Source organism: Falco peregrinus, chromosome 5, assembly GCF_023634155.1.
Source record: "Falco peregrinus isolate bFalPer1 chromosome 5, bFalPer1.pri, whole genome shotgun sequence".
NCBI lineage: Eukaryota > Metazoa > Chordata > Aves > Falconiformes > Falconidae > Falco > Falco peregrinus.
In genome coordinates this window covers 66,491,790-66,513,742 of record NC_073725.1, presented here as the reverse complement: position 1 = coordinate 66,513,742, position 21,953 = coordinate 66,491,790, and the positions used below count along the sequence as shown (strand labels likewise).

At 46.3% G+C, this 21,953-nt stretch overlaps 1 protein-coding gene across 1 annotated transcript; it reads left to right on the top strand.

The window, feature by feature from the left end:
* The first annotated feature begins 55 nt into the window (after window positions 1–55).
* PIAS4 (protein inhibitor of activated STAT 4) lies at window positions 56–21,642 on the top strand. Its single transcript, XM_055804594.1, has 11 exons — window positions 56–201; window positions 3,442–3,877; window positions 9,816–9,900; window positions 11,676–11,717; window positions 12,129–12,219; window positions 12,552–12,680; window positions 12,767–12,872; window positions 16,243–16,316; window positions 16,475–16,635; window positions 20,130–20,260; window positions 21,181–21,642. The coding sequence occupies exons 1-11, from the start codon at window positions 175–177 to the stop codon at window positions 21,384–21,386; spliced, it is 1,488 nt and encodes a 495-aa protein (XP_055660569.1). The 5' UTR covers window positions 56–174; the 3' UTR covers window positions 21,387–21,642.
* Window positions 21,643–21,953: the final 311 nt, after the last annotated feature.

The following is a 21,953-nucleotide window of genomic DNA, read 5'->3' as shown; positions in this document are numbered from 1 at the left end:
AGGGCGGCGGGAAGGCGGGGCGGGGCCAGTGCGCATGCGCGGCGGGGCCGCGGCCCTCGAGGAGAGGAGGGCGCGCAGGGATTGGGCGGCGCGCGCCTGGCGCGGTCCCTCCCCTGCCGCGGGCGTCACGTGACTCGGTGGCGGCTCCCGGCGCGGTGGACGCTGGAGGCCAAGATGGCGGCGGAGCTGGTGGAGGCGAAAGTGAGTGAGCCGTGCCCCCACCCCGCCGGTGGGGCCTGCGCCGGGCCAGGCAGGGCCGGGGGGGGGGCGGCTGCCGGCCCGTGGGGACCGCGGGGGGGCGGCCGGCACGGTCTCGGCCCTGGCCCCAGTGGAGAGAGCCGGGGGGGCGGCGCCCCGGGACTGCGCCCCCTCCCCCCCCCCCCGCGTTTTACCTCAGGGGCTGCCCCGCCCCGGCTCTGGGCCTGGCCGCGGCCCCCGCCGGACCTCGGGCCTGGCCCGGCCAGGCTCGCCGCTCCGGGGAGCCGCCTGCCCCCAGGCCGCCGCACCGGGCCCCGGCCTCCCCCGCCGTTAATTCCCAGTGGTTAATTAACGCAGGTGTCTCCCCCGCTGCCCAGCGGACCTCCCTCCCCTGCTCCCCGGGCCTTCGCCTCTTCCTCGCGAAGGCCCGGCCGGTGGTGCCCGGGGCCCGGCCGTTCGCCTGGGGCCGGCGGGGGGGCGCGGCTGGCGGAGCGGGGCTGTCCGGACGGGCCCGGCGGGAAGGCTCGGGTGATCCCGGCCCCGCCGTGGCTGGGGTTGGCAGCGGGACGGGCAGTGCCCGGTGCAGGGGCAGAGCTCCCGGCTCTCTGTGGCGGGGAGGCTGGGGGCGGCCTCCGTGGCGGGGTGAAGTGAAAGGTCTTTGCAGCAAACGTGCCCGAGGTTGTGTGGGGCTTCCAAGGCATCTTGTGCCTTGGGGGGGGGGGAGAGGCCCCCTGCTCTGCCTCGGATCTCCCCATTTTGCTGTTCGCTGGCACCTCTCTGGGAGCCGGGACTTCCCTGTGTCCTGCTGTCGGTGCCCAGCAGTGCGGAGGACCAGCTGGCGGCACTTGAGTGGGCTTCATCTAACAACATCGTGAGGAGGCTGGTGCTGAGGGCGCTTCTGGAGCAATGCCAACGGCTGGGAAGTGTTTCGTGCCTGCAGGATCAGCTCATCGGTGGCGATGTGGCTGGATGGCCGCACAAATAAGATTTGGAGAGGCTTGTTTTAGGAGGCACTGCCTTTCCTTGCTCTTGGGCCCCTCTCAGTGTTGTGTGCTGAGCCCAGGACTCCGGAGGAGGAGATGCGCTTCCAAGGCAGCGTGGTTGCCCCCGTAGCGGGTGTTTGATGGGTTCTGTGCCTCTTGCACGCCAGGTTTCCTCAGGGGGAGGAATAGACTTTAGCATTAATGATCTCAGTGGTGATCTCCCTACTGCTCATATTATCATGCAGGTCCAAGCCTCAGTGACGTTCTTTTTTGTCTGAAGCTTTTTCTTCTGTTACTGCTTAAATCTGGTCATCCTTCTGGATCTTAAATTCTTCAAAACGTAAACTGCAGAAGGCTGCAAGCTCAAACTCTGCTTTAGGCCCCAAGAGTCCCAAGTGACCAGTGGTGTAGGAGCAGGGAGCGCAGGAATACCTGTCTGCTGCACTACTGTGACTTCCCTGGTGCCATGCTGTTGGTGTGCATTGCTGCCTAGATGTGTTTATCTTTGCGAATATGCTGTTTATCCTCAAAGTGTCTCAGAGGGGACAATACGCTTCTCCATTTTGTAGCTGAAGAATACTGAGATACAGAAACTAGATTTCTCAAAGATTGCTTGGGTGGTATCTAGTGAGGAAGCGATAGGAATCGAGATCTCTTGAATCCTGACTTTCAAGCAATTAAACATCCTTTCTCTCCTCTTTAAAGTTATCTACCTTTTTTCCCTCTCTCACCAAAGGTATTTTGGGACACATCACAGCTACCAAAAATTTTATCTACAGACAGTGGTGTTTATGTAACATCTTTTGGGCTTCCAGAAATGACAGATTTCACGAAAAAGGAGAAAATAAAATGGCATTTTCTCTCTAGTCTAATTCCCCCACATGCAAAAACAGCTGTTAAATGTTTCTGGAGTTGGTAGTAATTTAATTAAAAAAAAAAAATATCTGTATCTGCTTTATTGAAGGAAATTATAAGGCTACTGTTAACTTCCACAGAAATCCTGACTTTTATGCTTTTTTAAAATTTATTTATTTAATCCTCAGACAAGAGTGAAGTACAGGTTGGGGAGGAGAGAGACCTGCTGTATCTCTGCTGCTTTGGGGTTTTTTTGTTGTTTTGGTTTTTACTGTGAGGTGGCTGCGTTTCTTCTTGAATTCTTGTGTTTCCCACAAACCAGGAAGGATATTGAATGAATACCTATCAAATATATTTTCAGGGCAACTTGAATTTTCAAAGATACGTACTTGATAAGCTTGTCTTGTGCACTCACAAGGCTGCTTTGTCGTAAGAGAGAACTGAAACCTAAGTCTGACCAGGCTCTAGCAGTAATTTTAACAGAAATAATTTCTAGTTCTTAATCTGATGAAAATTTGTTGAATGGTATAGTATAGTCTCTGAATTTGCTGACAGTTGCAGGCCACCTGAGTTTCCACAGCAAGAGAGTAGATTTTTGAAGATGAAGGTGCTATTTTACTGCTTATTGAAACACTGAAATTGGTAATACCAGTGCAACAGCAAGGCGGCTGCTGGTAGGGATCATGGGGGAGCACTTGGCAAAGCACCCAAATAGAATTTGGAGGCATTGTTCTCAGGGAAACATATTTCTCTCTTTAACAGTCTTTTAATGTCTTTCCATAGCCTAAAATACATTATATGTTTTTAAAGATCCTGTATATGTTGAAAGGTTTCTGAGGGTTTTTTGCCTGTACAGAAATACAGTGCGAAAGGGTTGGTGGCCCCAGTTCACTTAAATATCACCTGACTTCCAGTTCATGTTCCCTTTCTTCCTTTGCCTTACACTAATACCATTTTTGATGAAGTTTTTATTACCCAAAACTGCCTGGGAAGTTTGGATGCTTTGAGCCTCTGTGGTAAAGCAGTTGACGTGCTGTTTTGGAGGGGGGCCTACTGTTGGAGATGTTTTCCTTTGTGGCCACTCTTGTTTCCAGTCAACCTGTCTTGAGTACGCTTAGCGTTCATGACAAATTATTTTTGACTAATTTGATGATTATCGTGGTGTTCCTCTGATTTTGGTGATATATCAATTGATGGTCTCCTCTGTATTTGCTTTGCTCAAACAAGTAGCTAGGAAATGGGATGCTAATCAGGTGAATAACAGCTGATTTGAACAGAAAGTTTGGTGTCTGTCTTATAAGCAATTTATTTTTTAGTATTTTGGATTCCAGTTATAGAGTATAGTGAGAACTGACACTTTGAATTTTTATAACTGTAAGAATGTTCTTAATTTTTTATCCCCTAGAACATGGTGATGAGTTTCCGAGTCTCAGATCTTCAGATGTTGCTGGGTTTTGTTGGCAGGAGTAAAAGCGGACTTAAACACGAACTAGTCACCAGAGCATTGCAATTGGTTCAATTTGACTGCAGCCCTGAGGTTTTCAAGAAAATTAAGGAGCTCTATGAGACTCGCTATGCCAAGAAGAGCTCTGAAGTCGCACACCCTCAGCCACAGCAGCACCGGTCTCCTGAGGCACTCTCCATACATTCATCGTATGACCGCGGGAGCACCGTTGCTCGGACTTCTATCTCCACTACTAATATTGACTATCCTGCACTCTATGGGAAGTACCTTAACGGACTGGGAAGGTTGCCACCCAAAGTTGCAAAGCCTGAAGTTCGACTGGTGAAACTTCCCTTCTATACAACCCTGGATGAACTGCTGAAGCCAACAGAATTAGGTGAGTTTTCAATATGCTGGTGCATTCATGATGGATTCGGTCCGGGAGAAGAAAAATGAACCTAGTTTAAGTGTCAAAAAGGTGACAGTGTTTTCAAGGATCTGTGTGACAGAAGGAGAGACTGATTAACATGGTGGTGAATGCCCACCTCTCTCCCCTCATGCTTAGAATTTAAAGAATATTTAGATCTAGGGTTTTTTCCCTTGCTGTAGACCTGAAACACGGTCACTTTGAGATGTAATTTGAAAGCCTGTCTTGTTTGGCTGTGGTTTACATATCCTTCATTGGAAATACTGCAATGTTGCGAATCATAATCTGTCTTCCATCTCTGTAATGTGGCAGTATATTGAGGAAAATCTGTGTTGGTGTCGCATGTGTGCTGGCATATTCTACACTAATGCTGTTTTTCAGTGCTTAAAATACCTGACTTAAAGCCCCCTATGGATGAAAGAGGGTGGATGTGCACATGAAATAGTATTTCTGACTTTTTTTTTTTTTGTGCTTGTCATAATTATTTGTGCATGATGGTGTATATTTTGAGGGGCAGCTAGGCTAGGAAAACTGGAAGAGGTGATTTCCCCACCCCTAGGGTTAGGAGACTGATTTTTCATTGTCTTAATTCTAAGAAACAGCGAGTGTTGTCACTGATGTTAAATATAGCGTTCTTGTAGCGAAGACAGTGTATACGGAGGAGAGGTATCACTGTAGTCTGCTCAGCCTCAGTGTCTCATAAAGTCAGTGTGGTAATATCAGGCTTCACGACTAAATGAACCTAGAGCTTGGGAAGCTGGTCTGGCTTTGCTGAAAAAAATGTGCATGTGAATTGTAGGGGGGGGAAAAAGATGGAGATGTGATTGTGCAGGTACAAAAAAAAAGGACTAATCAGACTTTATGTAATTTTTGTCTTCATTTGGAGGCATTAAATATGTTACTGCTGTAACCATTAAAGTCATTGAGGGGTGGCTGCCACTGTAAAGCTAAAAAATTTTAAATGCTGTTTGAAGAATGGGTTAGTTCAGTCTTAAATGTGGGATGGTGTTTGTTAGTCAGAAACGCAAATGTAGTATTTTGAAGGAAAAGAAATTTTTGAGATGTGGGAAAATCCAGTGATAGGCAAAGAGCTGTGGTGTACTTACTGTGATTAACAGATTTTGTTAAAAGTTGGCATTAAATCTTCTACATCAGATCAGAACCGAGGTCTCATTAAATTTAGTATCTCACCTCTATTAGCTGACACCTCCCTTGGGTCAGCTTGTTCCCTAAAGCATATTTGACTCATTCTCCCTCTTGATGAGAACGTTTTCTGCTTAATGGTGGTGAGTAGCTGGGTATGAACAGATGTTCAGTCTCCATTGTCCCAGTCAGCTGTTCAGAACCTAACAATGTCTTCTAGACGCTTGTTTAATTTTCCCAACCTGGTGACCAGTAACTATTCCTTCTGCCTATGCCGATGTGAATAATAAGCATTTGTTTCTCTGTAAAACTGGGGTTATTTCAACACTTCATGGGTATCAGCTGCTCCCCATTGCTACCTGGAACAGCCAGGTGCTGGAATAACTTCCACATTAGAAGTTATGCTTACATGGGGCTCTGCTTAGTGTGGAAGGATGGTAAGACAAAGCGCTGTGAGGAAAATCAAGTGTTTTTCCATATGGAAGCTGCATAGATCCATGCTTTGTTGCCCAGATTTCCCATTCCGTGTCTGGACCAAGTGTAAGCTTCTCGTCAGCCTCAGAAACTCCTTAATGGTGGATGTACCTGAAAAGAGATTTAAGACCTTGGATCTGTTTAGAAACACCCAGATGCTGTTGTAGTACCCCATTTTGCTGGGCTACCAAAGAGGTGTTTTAAGCGTATAGCTGCGGTGGGAGTAGGGGAAGGTTAATTTATGTGTTCCAGGCTCCAGTTGGAAGCATCTTTCGTAATAAAAAGGCTCTCTTGCTTCTTTGAGGCTATTGCCTTGAGATCAAAGGTGAGGATGCCTGATTTGGTCTGTAGCCAAGCAGATTCCCTGAAGAACTATCAAATTACTATTATACTCATAGACAAAGGTGGCTTCAGCTAAAAGCAGATAAATTAGGTCCGTTATGAACCAGCTAATGTCTCATACTTGGTAACTGCGCACACAATTTAGGTATTGAGTTTAGCATCTGAGTTATCTACATGAAAACAGCTTCTGCTGCAGCTTTCTGGTTTGGTCTAAGGATGTCAACATGAAAGAATTCTTCTAATTTACTGAAATTGCCGCAATTCTCTTGGGTAGATAAGGCTTAAAATTAAGATTGATCAGATACCTTTTTAGAGGGAGTGAATACTAATATCTTTGCTGCACTGTATTTTAAGTAGCTAACAAGTGGAGTATTTGTGTGAGCTCTGTGGTTTCTGAGCACCTTGCTGATAAGTGTACTTATCCTCTGGCACCTTTTTGGGTAAAGCAGTGTGAATACAGTTTTTGACAGTAATGGCATGCTGTAAGGCATTCTGAATGATTTTTTTTTTGTTGTGAATGTTAGCTGTGGCAGCCTGTACTTGCTGTAGATACTGAAGCTTCTGATCTTCTCCTGGAGGCACACCAAAGGAGAGCTTGCAGTGCAGCTGTGGGAGCACAAGGCCATGTAGTCTGGGAGGTCCTGCCACTGTCAATGTAATCGGGATTTGTTTTGAGTTTTTCCCTTTGATAACACCTGTCTTGCAGCGTGGTGTTGGTCCCCTCTCATGTGTGGGTGGTAAAACTGCTGCTCCAGTCCCCTCCTCTGAAGCTGGACTTAAGTGACTGTAAACAGGGCCACCGATTTTGTGGCAAAGCCAGCTGCCTTCTCCCAACTGCAGGGCAAACACGGCTGCATTGAGCGATCTCCAAGGAATCCCCACAAAAGCACATGCTCACACTTGCTATAGCTACCTAAACAAACCGTGGTATGCGTTAAAATGACTGCTTCTGAAAAGATGCCATACCAATCAACTTCATCTCCCCAAACCTGCACGAACACCAATGCCCTTCAGTCGAGTCAAAGTAGTTCCGATAGCCAAGGAGGAAAAAAGAAAAGCCCACCCGTATATTGTCTTGTGCCCTGAGGTGGGCTCTTCTGGAGGTGTGGGGGTGTGAAGGAGGACTCACAACAAGCTCCTCAGCCCTACAGAAGTCTCCTGCCAGCAGCTCATCTCTGCCTGATCAACCTTTGGGATCTCTGGTCACAGTGATGACAATATGATCGCTCTTTCCTGGGGGTATTAATGCTTTTAGTGAGTTTGACCAATAGGTATAGTAGTGAGGAATGTTACACCTTAAAATAAAAACAAAACAAAACAAAAATACACCTTGGTGCAGGTAAACCCTAAAACCCTGAAATCAGTGGCAGGTCTGGCCTGCAGGATGGAGAGCTGCTGGCGAGGTTGCCTTCTCAGAATGGGAATCATTTGCAGCTACGTTGAGCTAAAGTCTTGAATATGGTTTGCCAAGTCCTTTTGGGTTTTGAAAGTTTCATGTCTTGACTCATTCTGAGGACTGCTGATCGAGCTCAGTCTTAAAAATTGATTTCCTGCTATTGTCAGCTGTTAAAATAGATCGATCCCAGCAGCGGTCTTACAAGTCCAGGAGCTGAGCTGTGTGCTGAGGCATCTGTCCTGAAAAAAGGATGAAACTCAGTTATCTTAAAATATTTAGCTTTAAAAAACTGTGAATTTTTTTCTGGCTGATCAGTAAAGAAATGAACAGCTGATTAGGTACCCTAAAGTTGTATCTCCTGGAGTTTGGGCTTATTATATCCAGCATTAAGATATTGAAGTATTGGGTCTTGATGCAGGTCTGTCCTGGAGAGGTTTTTCTTCCAGTCTCTCAGGGCATGCTCTCTTGCTCTTTTCTCCAAAGCATCCAGTTCTGATGGCTGTTGGCAACAAGGTATGAATGGACACATCCTGAGTCCATATCTTTTTGATTTCCCTTCAGCTGTTTCTTGTCCAGGTAATGTTGGAGTGCTTTATGTGACTCTCCAGCAGCTTTCTGGAGCACAGTTGAGAAGTACCCCTCGTTTTTTGCTGGGAGAAGAGACTTTCAAACTAAGAAATAAAGAAAATGGGGAGCACATGCCGCTGCTGCTCATTTCGCTTCACACACAAAGAGGAGAGCTAGTAAAGTAGCTGAAGAGAAACATCAGCACCTGACTGTATTTTTTGTTCTCCCATAACGGTGGTCGCACAGTCAAGCTGTGTAGCCCATTGGCAGCTGATGCCTTGCAGCCAGGGCTGCTGTACAAACTTGCCATCACATCCAGTATGTGGTAGTGGTAGTCTTTCAGCCTCCAGCAGTACTCACTTCAGGTGTTGTCAGCAACTATTTGGTGTGTCACAGAAGCGAGCAAATTAACCTGGTTTGCAATTCAGAAGTGTGCTGGTTTTGATGCTAGACAGTTTTTCTGGCAAGGTGATAGTAATTTTGGTGGATACTTCACAGGGTTTGACTTCCATCACTGATGGCATCCTTTGATGGTGCCAGCCAGTGTTGTGGGCAGCCTGCTTTCAGCCTTTTTTGTGCCCCCCCCCCCTTTTTTTTTTTTAAAGGAAGAGTGGGCTGATATAAATGCAAAATAAAACATGAAAAGCTTCTCAGTTTTCCTAATCACGTTTGCTTTGTCTTTGTGTAGCTGAACAATCAGCAGAACAGCATATCTATAGACAGTTATTTAAGCAACAATATTAAAACAATTGTTGTTGTTCTTAATTAATCACTTTCTAAAAATAAGTCTTTATGAAATGCTTTACTTCTCGCTGGTTTTGGTCAAGAGACATCTGGATGGAAAATGGAATTAAATTAAAAGTCCATAAAGATACCATTTTTTTTATTATTTCTGAAAGCACCTTTTTCATTTTAAAAGCTGAGTTACCAAAGGAAAGTGTCTGTAGTCAGTGAATCAGATTGTCACTGTGTCTTCCAGGATCTTAGAGCTGCTGAAGTTTTATCCTTCCTTCATCTCATCTTATTCATAGACAATAAAGTGCACTTTCCTACCTCTCAAATTCTGGTATGTTGGCTTTGAATAAACTAGCAGTTGAAGTGATGCAAAGAAAAACACCCAAATCTTGCTAAAAAGGAGAAGAAAAAAAAAAAAGCTGTTTTATCACTTCGTGTTCTTTGTGTCTGTCCTGTGACTTTCACCAGCTCAGGGTCACTTCAGTTGGAAACGTGTACTGAGAATAAAACTTAACGTGTTTGAATTTATTAAAAGGTATGGAGCAGAAATCATAACGTAAGTTCTTCACATCTCAAGCTTCATTTTAACCATGTTAAATGCATTTGACCTTAAAATTATCAATGGATAAAAAGCCACAACTAATGCTGGGTTCTCTGTTCAGTATTTCTGAAAGTGAACTGCTCTAACGCCCTACCTATAAATACACCCTCAAGGTCACCTGTTTGTAAGTCATGTTTTGTCTCTTCCAGCTGTTTTCTGACATGCTTTTTTTAATTATCTAAGCTGATCTTTTTGTTGTTGTTGTTTCCTTTCTTTTCCAGAATCAGACTGATCAGTCTGGTATTTTCATGCTTTCATGTCATGCATAGGTTTCTTCTTCTGCTTCTAGTTCTGGTTCTAGTCTCCACATTGTGATACCACTTATGGTTTGTTCTTATGTGAACACATGATTGTTGGCTCATTGATTATTTGAGGGGAGGAAAAATAAAAAAGAAAAAGCAGGTCCACAGCCACTGTGGACTGTTGGTGTGCTAACTAGCGAAACAGGCAAGCAATAAATGAGCAAAGCTGTAATCAATGGTAGATTTACCAAAACACATGATGTTTGGGATTCTTGTGCAGAATGGGAGGAAACAAGACTTGGAAATAAACATAGCTCAGAACATAAAAAAAATCACCTTGTGCTTAGCAATGCAAGAAGAGCTAGATATTATCAGTTTGACGTACAATCTTTTTTTTTTCCTCTTCAGTTCCACAGAATAATGAGAAGCTTCAGGAAAGTCCATGCATTTTTGCATTAACACCAAGACAAGTGGAGTTGATCAGAAATTCCAGGTACTTTGCACTGGGTATTAACAGTTCAAGAAAATGTAGCTGTATAATTCCTCCATGTTCCCTCTTTGTGGAAGCTTTTGTTCTCTGCAAGGAAACACTGTTTGTTTGAAGATATTAGCAAACAGGCTACTTCTCATGTGAAGCAGATAGCTCTGGGGGAGGTGAGCTGTACAGTTTTACCCATCTAAGTCCCTAAGTTTCACTTCTGCTCCTCTAATCTTGCTTTTGAATAGTCCGTTTGGGCAGGAAAAGCGGTATGGAATCGTTGATGACCTAAATTCTCTGTTGAGCTTGTGTTGTGAATATTTGCAGGTTTTTCTTTGCATGAAAAGTTCAAAAGCTATACATGTAACGTTGTTTGCATCTGAAAGAAGGATTCCTTGTGGTAAAGGATGCTATAGTAACTGCATAAGAAAACATCTTGCACCGATTAGGATTTACCCTGACCTCTGTCGTGATACAACTTTTGATTCACACAATGAAATGCCTAAGAGATGTCAGTGCAGGCAGGAACGCTTCCTCTTTTACTGACCTGCTCCCTTTGTCCTTGCTGCTGTGAAAGGACAATGATGCAGAAGAGGTCCTCCAAAGCTAAGCGTAAAACCTTTTAAATATTTCTCTTTATGGTAAAATCATACTGTTATCATAGAGTTGGAGAAATATGATGTTTCTTGAATATCCAGTGCTTGATTACTGTTGTGATCCCAGTAGGTCAACAGAAGCAGTGCATGGGAAGCTGTTTGAAAACTTAACAGAAAGGAAATGATATACTACGGAAGTCTTTAAGGGTGATAAAAGACTACACGTGTTGTAGCTGATTCTTGATGCTCTTTTCTCCATATATTCAGACTTGTGAGAAAAATTTCACTGTCAGTTACACGACTGAAATATTTCGTATCGGGAGTCACAATAAGTTTTTCCTTGTCTTGAATGATCACTCAGTGCAGGTCCATCATCTTCCACTGCTTGTGGGTGGTATCCAGATGTGTTCCCCCCAGATCTAAAACTGCCACATCAGCTCCTGTCTGTCAGCTGAACTGAGGTTCCATCCCTTCCACTGCCAGAATCAAAACATGTACGCTAGAACACTGAACTGGAGTGGGAAACACTTTCACAGGCAAATCAAGAGTAATTTTGGGATCTTATCTAATGGCTTGTGTCCTGTGCAAAATTAGAGTATGTTTTACACTTTTGTGTAAAGACTCCTAATAAAATACCCTTTTTCTGTGGTATGTTGCTTTCCTGATACCACTTGAAATCCTGTTATCAGTAGCTGACTGAAGTTAGCAATATTCACAGTTGTTCTGCTGGTGCCATAATACTTGGTTCCTTGATTTGCACAAACACCTTTAGCTGAATAATTGAACAAAGGGAATCTTGAAAGAATGCTGTCAGATAGACCTGACCTTAAAACCTAGTTTTTGTAAATGCTTACAAATCAGCAAGAGGATGCCGAGCAAATTGATACCTTTCACCCAACACCTTTACAGTTTTGAAAACCCAGAGAAAGGCTGTAGGTTGGTGCATTAGGAAAAAAAAAAATCACAGGACCACTGATAGTTTCAGGGAGAATTGTACAATTTAAATAAAATTCTGTAAAGTAATTCTGTTAAAGGTCTCTTAAAAAAAAACAACAAACAAAAACTAAAACTCTTGAGCCTGGCAAAAGCGACAGCTGATTTTGGTTATTCTGGGGGATTTTTTGTGGGTGGTGTTTGTTTGGGTTTTTTTAACATAATTAATCTGAAGTTTCTGTTTTTTCTTTAATTTACTAGGGAGTTGCAACCCGGTGTGAAATCGGTTCAGGTTGTGCTAAGGTATGTCTGAGCATGGGGATGATGTAACATCAGGTAGAGAACAGGGGAGGAGGGAATGCACTACCAAAAGTAACTTTCAGTGTGGTTTTTGTAGCTACCAAGATAACTTGCAGTAAGTTGTTTGCTCACATGCCTAACGCAAGCATCTTAAACTCTGCTTTCTAACCTCTGCCTACGTGTACTGCTTGAGTTAGTGCTGCAATAGCAAACAGCAGTGTGTCAGATTTTGCTGCCCAGGTATGGAGTCTGCATCCGATCTGGGAGAGCCGAGTGGAATTGGCTTTGCTTTGGCCAGATGAGGGAGCATGGGTTGGTGTGGTGATGGTTGGCTGCTGGTACCTGTTGATGTGCAGAGAGCTTTGAACATGCAAACCGCATGGGGATATTGAGAGATGTGTCGTTTCTTTACAGAATCTGTTACACAGACACTAGTTCTCCTCAGGAGGATCAGTACCCTCCGAACATTGCAGTGAAAGTGAATCATAGTTACTGCTCAGTGCCGGTAAGTCAGCTCAGCCAGAAGGTGTGACATTGCAACTTTGGAAGGACTTGTGTAATTTAGAAGGAAATTGGTTTCCTGATGAATGCAGACAAGAAGCCAAAGTATAAAAGTGCAGCGCTTAGTTTAAAGCTATGGATTAGCTATGTTGCTAATAAACTGTTCTTGCAAAAAGTCTTGTTCCTTTTTTTACTTTGTGCTTGGTCTGACTGTTCAGCTCCCTTCTACCCCCCTCCTTGAAAACTGTAGGTGAGTAGAATTTAGCAAAGCTGATGAATAGATGTACCCATGTAGAAGCATCAAAAATTTATATATACTTAATCTTTCTGCCTTAGGGCTACTATCCATCAAACAAACCTGGAGTGGAACCTAAAAGGCCCTGTCGTCCCATCAACCTCACCCATCTCATGTACTTGTCTGCAGCGACGAACCGCATCACCGTTACCTGGGGGAATTACGGGAAGGTACGTGCCAGAGGAGATTGCACAGGACTGCACGAGCGAGTGCACAAGAGCAGCCTCGCTCATTCTTTCCCTTTCTTGTCTCATAGAGCTATTCCGTGGGGCTGTACTTAGTGCGGCAGATGACCTCAGCGGAGCTGCTGCAGAGGTTGAAAACCATTGGGATCAAACATCCGGAACTCTGCAAAGCTCTTGGTGAGTATGTCTGCTTGTGAGGTGGCTCGGGGAGGCCCATTGTATGCCTGTCAGACTGCAGCATTCCTAGTAGCCAGGCTGCTCAAAATGTGCTTGGGATCTGCTGCCAAGTTTTATACCATTTCTTTTATCTGGTTGTATAAAAACACTTTGTGTTTGAACAGACCTGTGAAGCTGTTATGTCAGTCGTGTGAAATTGCCCTAGATCTGTGTGCAAGTGCAGTGCTTCTGCAGTGCGTGGTTCCTGTGGCTCTGCAGAAGCCCTGAATCACTTTAGTTGGATTTAGAATTTGTCCCCAGGTCGTATCGTGGTGAGTGCTGCTGAGGGCCAGTGTCGTTCTGACGCGATGCCTTCATGCCTTCACCTGAGTAGTTATGAGCTGGCGAACATTACCACAGCACCTCGGCCTTGACCCGCACTATTTCCAAAGGAGATTTCTGGAGCAAGGGATCCTGGTGAAAATGTCCTGCTGCCCCCAACCCCCTGTGAATCGTAGGGGCTGGCAGTGGGATTTCACCACCAGCACTTTCATATGCATTGAAAACTTCAGAGAAGAGATGATCCTGAGAGATGCTTATCCTAGACCACTCAGGTAAATCATTGTGGTATGAGGCAAATGCAAAACATTATTGAAAATGAGGGGAAATTACCTTGCTGAGGTAGAATCTGACTTGCAGCTCATGGGTCTGGTAGATTTCCAGTTATTTAATGTTACTGGAGAGAGTAGAGAGAGCATTCTTACTGTTCAGTGCTGCATGGGAGAGCTAAAACAATGGATCGTTAATGGTCTTTAAAACATACTATTCAGATCATGGACAACTCTTACCAATTATAAGAAACATGATCTTGAAGGTAGATTGTAGTTCATAGGGGAGATGATGATTTCAGGCATGTCCAGTCTTCAGGCACCTAATGCATGGCTGCTTCTGCCAAACTTTTGATCTTTGTGTGAAATGCAGCATTTCTGCAGCAGATGCTGAACACTTCTGTATCTCTGCGCCACACCAAATAGCGTCCACGGCAGTCTTGATCATATTAGACCACTCTGACAGCTAGCACTTACCTGTTGACATAAGAAATGAAAATTTCCATTTGTTAAATATCCACCATTCTCAGAAGCTTGAGGCTCTGGCTGTGCTCCCTTTTTTGCCGTTCACCAGAACCTTAACTGAATTGAGCAGAAGCTGGCTTTTGAGTTGTCCCGAACTGCAGAGGATCCTCATTCTCTGACACTTCTTGACACCAGGCTCAGCAGTCTGTGCTGTTCCCTTCAAAGCGAGCACGTGCAGGATGGCCACTCAGTCTGAGAGCGGCAAACAGGTTCTGAAAGCAGCTTTCTCTCCTTTTCCACTCGGTAACAAGTGTGTGCCTCCAGTTCTGCTGAGTTAGATAACTAACAGCTCTGGCTGGACTTCAGGGCAGAGGCAAATTGCGTTTAGTGACCTTAAATTTAACCAAATAGGAACGTTGTCTTGTTTCAGTTCCTTTGGCCTAGTTACTGCTTGGAAGTTGTTTGGACATCTGAAACTGGCAAGCACGAGTAGCTTGTAAACTTCGCTTTTATAGCTCTGGTCTGTTCTGCAAATGTTTCCATATCACGTTCGTTGCAGCATCCCTCAGTACTCGCTAGAGCTAGCCTTTGACTTTGGTTGCATCTCAGGGCTGACTCATCTTTTGCATATGCTTCTGTTGACTTCTGTATAGGAACGTTGTCTGAAAGCAGAGGTGCTTACATACGTGGCTGTGGGTCCAAAAGCAGTCTTAAGGCATCTTGATTCTAATCAGGAGGTCCTAGAAAATGCCCATTTCTCATTCCCATGCATCATAGTAATTGATGCACACAGAATGCTCTTACAAAGAACTTTACGAAAAATTAAGCTTGGATGAAAACACTCCTAATGTGAAGAAAACAACACCAAATCTTGTAATCTTGTGGAAATTTCACATCTGAGAAGTCACTCTTTAATTAGAGCTGTGTGTTGCAAAACTGCATGTAGCCTCATTGTCTGGAGACATCTTGTTATGATCTGAAAAGGTCAAAATAAATGGTTGACTTGCTCCAAAGAAAAATGGTGATGGAAGTGTCAAAGGCCTTTTCAGACAGCAGTGTTAGCAGCAGCTACTCTTTAGGAGTTGTGTAGTAGTGTAAAGCTAATTTTTTATGGTGATTCTGCACCTTGATGTGGGACCTGCACATCTGCTGCTCTTTTTGATTTGCCTGCAGCTCCTCTGGGTTTTCCTTTCCGGATGCAGCAGCGGGGGCAGGGTTCTCTACCTCCTTTCCTAACATCTGATTCTTTCCAAATACATGCTGGATCGCTGCTTGTGACTGTTTTTGCATGGCTGCCTTGCTCTTTGAGCTGTCTGCCCTGGTACCTCTGGGTCTGCTTGTAGTTCCTGTGAAACAGTCTGCTGGAATAAATGAGCTGGCCAGCATATAAACGGAAGAGTTACAGCCTGGTAGCACTAAAAGGAGGCTTGTTTATTTGATGGGGTAATGATGGGATGTGGTTTCCTGTCAATTTGACTGTACCCCATGTTTGCTTACTTTGGGGAGGAGGAGCTTTTTCTGCATTTCAGGGGACAGTTAACCCTGTCCTATTGCCACTGATCTCAGAAGGGAATAAAATCCATGATCCTTATGCTAATAACCAGTAAAGTCTAAACTGACTTCGTTCCCGAAGTCCTGCCATGTGCTAGAGCTCTATCCATCCATTCTTTCCCTCCCTGTGGGAAGTTCAGGTATGTGGGTGTCTTATTCCCGTCCAAACTGGGACAAAGTTAACTCCCGGTTTGCTCCATTGGTATGGTATTAACACGACAAAGCTGGTCAGCGGCATGATTTTGTCTGTGTACCCCAGCTGCGAGCCTGTAGCTTGTAAGTAAGAGGTGGAAGCATTGCTGAGAGAGCGTTAGCAGTAGCTAGCAGGTAGCATGCCCTCGTCCTGACGCCTGAGTCGGTTCAGCCTCCTTCATTTCCTCTGCCTGCATGGGAGGCAGCATGTGCCGTTTGGCTGGGAGAGCTGGGTCGCTGGGACGGGAGGTCTGTATGAAAACGTGAGCTTCCTGGTCGACCAAGAAGTGTGCTCCAGCTGGGCTGTAGACCACGAGCCGCCTCGCCACCCGTGAGGTTTTTTGCCTAGCCAAGCAGCGCCTGCACTGAGCGCTGCAGGTTGCGTAAGGCTGGTCCAACACAAACTGTTTTCTGTCTCTGATGTCCTCTGTCCCTGGCTGACAGAGGTTGTCATCTGTGGGGAAAATGACTCATATGCAGCCAAGGGCTGTCGGTGAGCTGCTTGACCTGTACTACATGTTTCCAGGGTCTGAGTTTGCATCTGTTACATTTTGTGCCCTCTACTCTTACTGCAGTAAAAGAGAAGCTGCGCTTGGATCCAGACAGTGAAATTGCCACTACAGGTGTTCGTGTCTCTCTTATCTGTCCGGTAAGTCTTGGCAATATATTTTAGTCTGTTTTTGTCAAGAAACCCTATTCTGCTGCCAGACCAGCTTCGCAAACTAACGAACCTTTTTGCTTAGGAGGAGAACTGTCTGGTGATTGCTTGGGTGGCTTTTATCACTGATCTTCTCTTTGGTTCAACAGCTAGTGAAGATGCGGCTGTCAGTCCCGTGCCGGGCGGAGACCTGTGCACATCTGCAGTGCTTTGATGCAGTCTTCTACCTACAGATGAATGAGAAAAAGCCCACATGGATGTGCCCTGTGTGTGACAAACCAGCACCCTATGACCAGCTAATAATTGATGGGTGAGTCCGTACTGTCCTCAACCCCTTTCTTCCTCTGCTAGGTGTGACATCTTGTCTTTTGGTCTGTGCCTCTGATTGAAGCTCACCTTGAAACAAAGTTGGAACCTTATTCTGCTGGCGCATAATATTCTGACTTTAATCGTCTTGGTGTGTTAGAGCAAGACTGGACTGTCTGTTGTTCTTAACTTCTTTGGATTACACTACAGCATGTTGAGAATCAAGCACTTACTGCCTCACTTTTTTCATCAGGCTGGTGAACCCGCACAACTAGCCATCCTGGTTGACAGATACCATGCTGCATGGAATAAACCACTTTATGAGCACCTGATAAGATGATTTTTGATAGGAAACATTGTTCTGTTTTCTTGTTGGTGTGAGGCGCTCATCAGCTCACAAGCGGTTCTTGGCACGCTGTACATTTGATTGGGGGACCTTCTGTGCCAGCTTGTAAACAGAACGTCCAGCCCTTGAGGTAGAGGTACAAATGCAGTATTTGGGTTTTGTACAGTCTGTGTGACTGTTGCAGTACAATTTATATGGCCGTTGTGAATATCTTAGATGGGAAGGATGCCTCGAGAGGAGCTGTTTCTGTGTTTTGCATGCCTGCAGGGGAAGGAAGCAGGAGGTTCAGATGCACTGGAAGGACAGAATTAAAGCGCTTTGGATATATTGTCCAGGCTAGAGGTTTTGCAGATCTACCTGGGGTCCCTGGGCCTTCCACCCTGGTTCCTCTGGAGACACCCAGTGTTGGTCGATCCCTGTCAGCAGGCTGAGCCTCTGCAGCAGGACCTTGGGGTGCTCAGGGGACTCCCTGCTGGGGTTTGCCATCCCCCTTGGTGTGGGAGGGGACACCGGTGCACTCGTCAGATGAATGGGGCGTGCTGGGAGGGAGCAGGCATTTGGTACAGCACTTTTAGAGTGGGGTTGTGAAGAGCAGATGGCAAAGTTTTGCCCCAGCCCTGCGTTTCTGTCTGGCTGCCATTCAGGGGCTGCTGTCTGCCCTGTAGTGGGCCAGAAGGACGGAGCCACACCAGCATCCCCATCCTCAGTGTTCCCAGCCAGGCAGCCCCTGTCTCTTCCGTGTGAGGGATGTTCTCTTTCTACTGTCTTATTTTGAATGTGGCATAGCTGGAGTAGTCCTGTAAAAGCACAGGAGGGAATTAAAGCAAAGTAAATTCCAAACAGCATTTGGAAAAGGGTGAGGCAAGAAATGCATGCCCCAAGCCCTGCCAAGAGTTCTCCGGCTGTGAACTGGGGAAAGGTTGCTTTAGACTTGGCACTCAACTTGTCTTAGTTTTCAGTCCGTACGGGAATGATGTTTCCCATATCTCTGGACGAGAGTTAGCTTGCTCTGTGTTTTTAACAAAGAGAGGAGCAGAGGGCTCGCCATAAGCTAGGAGAGCTGGAGTGCTGCAGTTCAACCGTACAAGAACATTTTGGAGGTGATGCTCGTATGTCTGAGTGAGGTTTCATCCTGGAAAGCCTAAAAATGCAGCTGTGTGCCAAGAGGATTAGCCTGAAAAAAACAGGATATCTCCCTCTCCTTGTTGCAGACCCGGTGGATGGTGTCCTGTATGCAAACTGCAGAACGAGCTAGGCTGACAGTAGGGGCCACCTGAGGCAAGCCAGAAAGCTGGCAACGATGCTCGTCAGCTCCAGAAATGTGGGTTCCAGAGGCTATCTCTAGAGAAGAGCACAGTAATTTGCCTGGCTTTTGTCCAAGAGTAAGGGAAGGAGCAAGGAGTGAATTTAATGTGAACAGTGATCTCCACCTGACCCCGAGAAGAAGCTTTGTTGCCTCAAAACACAGGGAGCCTGTTTTATGGGCTGGGACCACTGATGTCCGTAGTGGTGCTAGCCAAGCTGAGAGCAACCCTGAGGACTGGTGGAGCAAGATGCATGGTTCTTGGCTTCAGGAAAATGATCTCCACCCTCGTGGCTTGTTTAATTGATCTCTAATGCAGGTTCCCTCAAAAGTAGGAAGAGTTTAGAGGAATTGTTCAGGTGCATCCAGCTCCCTTGGCACACAAGGCAGTGAAGTGAGCAGACAAGTCTCCGCCTGGGTGGTATATTCCCAGGGCCAGGCTGATAATATTCTGAGCATTGCTGCGTTTGTAGGTACTGATTTGATCCAGGAGTTGTGGCTTTTTAGACAGTCTGAAGCAGCTTAGGCAGAGATAACCTGTTTGCTTTGTCCTCCAGCCAACACAGACAGGAAAATCCAGTTCCTTTGAGATCTCTAACAAGGCTGCTGAGACTGAAGGGGAAGGTACGAGGGGCTGGATTGTGGAACCTCCACAGGTCAGCAATGCATGTGTCCCTCGAGGAGGAGGAGGAGGCCGCCACTAGTGAAGGCTCAGCAGATTTCTTTGTCCCTGCTCTGCAGTGCTCAGGACTGGGTTTCGGTGCCAGTTCTGTTGGATGAAGGTAGTCTTCAGACCTCCCTGAAAGTAATCGAGAGGGAACCTGTCAATCACAGCTGGATGCTGTTAGTCAAAAAAAGGGGTGTAGGCTCCTGAGGAGGTAGTTGGTTGGTCCAGTCCAAGATCCTCTGGGCCTTGTCAGCTTTTTTGGAATCACAGCCTTGAAGGCTGGATGACAGGGCCATCTGTGGAAACACATTTCCTACTTGAGCAGGGAGAAAGCAGAAACTTTATCCCGCTAGTGTGCCACAGATAGTTTTCTTCAGCTTGTAAGATGTTTGTTGTTAGTTCTTCTTTATACTGAAGGGAAATGCTCAAGTCCAGGAGTGAACAAGGCTTTGCAGAACTGTGGTTCCAGTAGTGTGTCCGAATAAACATACCAGGCAAACGGTGGGACGTGTCAGAATAAAGCAGGTACCTGGTTCCTGAGACACTGAGCAAGGGCCTCGTTCTGGTTAGTGTCTGCAATGAGAGGTGGCTGACAGCGAGGTGTCTGTGCTGGGTGTGTTTTCAGTGGTGAACATGTTTTGGGATTTGGGGTTTTTCTGTTGCAGGAGGCTGCTTATATTGCTTTGGTGGCTGCTGTGGAGCTTTTGGGAAATAAAAATAGGAAGGAGGGGAAGCGCTGCTTGTTGAACTGCTTTTTTCCTAATATCCTAAGATATTTTGGTTTTTGCTAATGCCTTGGTGTGAACATACCTGCACCAGCCCTGACATAGCTCTAGATGGGGCATCAGACGTCTGGCTGGAAGCAGTACCACAGACTTGGGAAACTGGGTGAAGAGGCAAAGCTGTCTTCTAATTGTACATAATTAAAATGTTAGTTCATGGTTCAGGTACGTTGTCAGCAAGGACTGGGACAGTTTGCACTGTCAGAACCTGTGCTTGTTTTATGGGAAATAAAACGAGCCCTTGACTGCAAGGGCTATCTGTTTGGCAGCCTTCTGCTAACCCCAAATTTCTTGTAAATTTAGGGCTGTTTAAGGTGAAGATCCAGGTTGATGGCCCGTCGCTAAATGCATTCTGCTGATTGCTTTGAGCTTAATAGATGGCATCTTTTCTCCTGTCCAGGCTGCTGTCAAAGATCCTGACGGAATGTGAAGATGCAGATGAAATAGAGTACCTGGTGGATGGCTCCTGGTGTCCCATCAGAGCCGAGAAAGAGCGGAGCTGCAGCCCTCAGTGTCCAATATTAGTTCTAGGTGAGCATCTCTGGGGCTAAAGACTTTAAATTACTGTAGGAAATGGGCCCAAATTGCAAAGGTAGAGTTTCCTGACTGGCTTGGGAAAAGCTGAGTGATACCTTAACATGAGTTTGACTCTCGGAGAGCTTCCTGTGGATAGCCCCTTCGGTTTCAGCCTCTCCAGGAATGAGCAGCCTCCACCAGGGCGCATCATGTCCCTGCGGAGGAGGGCCCAGCCCAAATGGGGTTGTTCAGCGAAGCTGGGTTGTTGGTGGCTTTGAACACGTTTGTCATATTGTGCACCTCTGCAACGACCCCCAGAATGTCATCGGCAGGACCAGCCCGGAACAGCACTGTATTTTTGTGGGAAAAGAGGATTTTGACGAGCAGGGCTGTCTGTGGGGCAGCCTGTGCAGCTGGGGCCTCTGGCAGGGGCGATGTCTGCTGGTGGGGTTGGCGGTGCGGTCGTGCAGCTTCTTGCTTCGGCTGAGCCGGTTCCTGGTTCTCAGGCAGGTGCCTTCTGAGCAGGTGGTGCAGGTGCCGTTGGGCACTGTAGCCAGTTCTGACCCCAGAGAGAGCATTAGGTTTGTGGCATCGGCTCTTTGTAGGTGGCTGCTTGGATGCAGTGTGTTTCGTGTGCCCCTTTGCCCTTCAGACTGGACATGAGGAAGCATTTTACCGAGAAGGTGCTCAGACACTGAACGGGCTCCCTCGAGGCAGGCGATGCCCCGAGCCGCTCCGTGTTAAGAGTCAAGTTGGCCAATGCCCTTAGTAACGTGCTTAGCTTTTGGCCAGCCCTGAGGCTGTTGGCCAAGGTGATCGTTGTAGGTCCCTTCCAGCTGGGCTCGTCTAAGTACCCGCGCAGCAGTGAGAGACCAAGAGTGCCAGGGCGTCCCCTGAGCCTTGACCAGTCCTCTGTTCCCCCCGCCCTCTCTCAGGTTCCTCAGATGTGAACGGGCTGTTGCCCACTCCGAACAGTAACGGTGAGAATGGCAAGGCCACTGCAGATGTTGTGGATTTAACACTGGACAGCTCGTCATCGGAAGAAGAGGAGGAGGAAGATGAAGAAGAAGATGATGATGATGAGGGACCCCAACCAAAACGACGCTGCTCTTATGAGAAAGGTTTAGTTTCTGCCTGCTGACTGCGGAAGCAGCTCTGAATCTCAGAATGGACAGACTTGAATACTCTGGTGCTTATTAAACTGGAGGAGGGGGAGAATGTCCTCTCCCACCTCATCTCCCTCCCTCCCTGATCTCCTTTTGACTTTCCTATTCCAAATTAATCATTAAAACAAGATAAAGAGGAAGAAGAAGAAAAAGAAGAAAAAAACCCACCAAACCACAAACGAGAAACAAACCATTGAGCTGCTTCTTGGTTGGAAAACGACCCCACTCAAAGCCTGACCCCGAACTGGAGTCGGAAGGAAGGAAAGTGTCTTAAGCCAGGCGGTCGGGTCTGCAGCTCGCTGCGCTCCGCTGCCCTTCCCCGGGACGGTTTGGATGGGTGGAGTTCACCTGCAGATCTACAGGACATCTAACTCCCGTGCATCTCCAAAGCTGTGTGCATTTTTATCGTCTTGTTAAATAACCATTCCTTAATTAATCTAAAGTTTTTGCTGGACGTGTGAGTCCGGGGTGGGGAGGGAGGGGGGAGCGGGGAGAGGGGCCGGAGAAGGGTGGGTGGGCGCGGGAGGTTTGTATAACCCAGC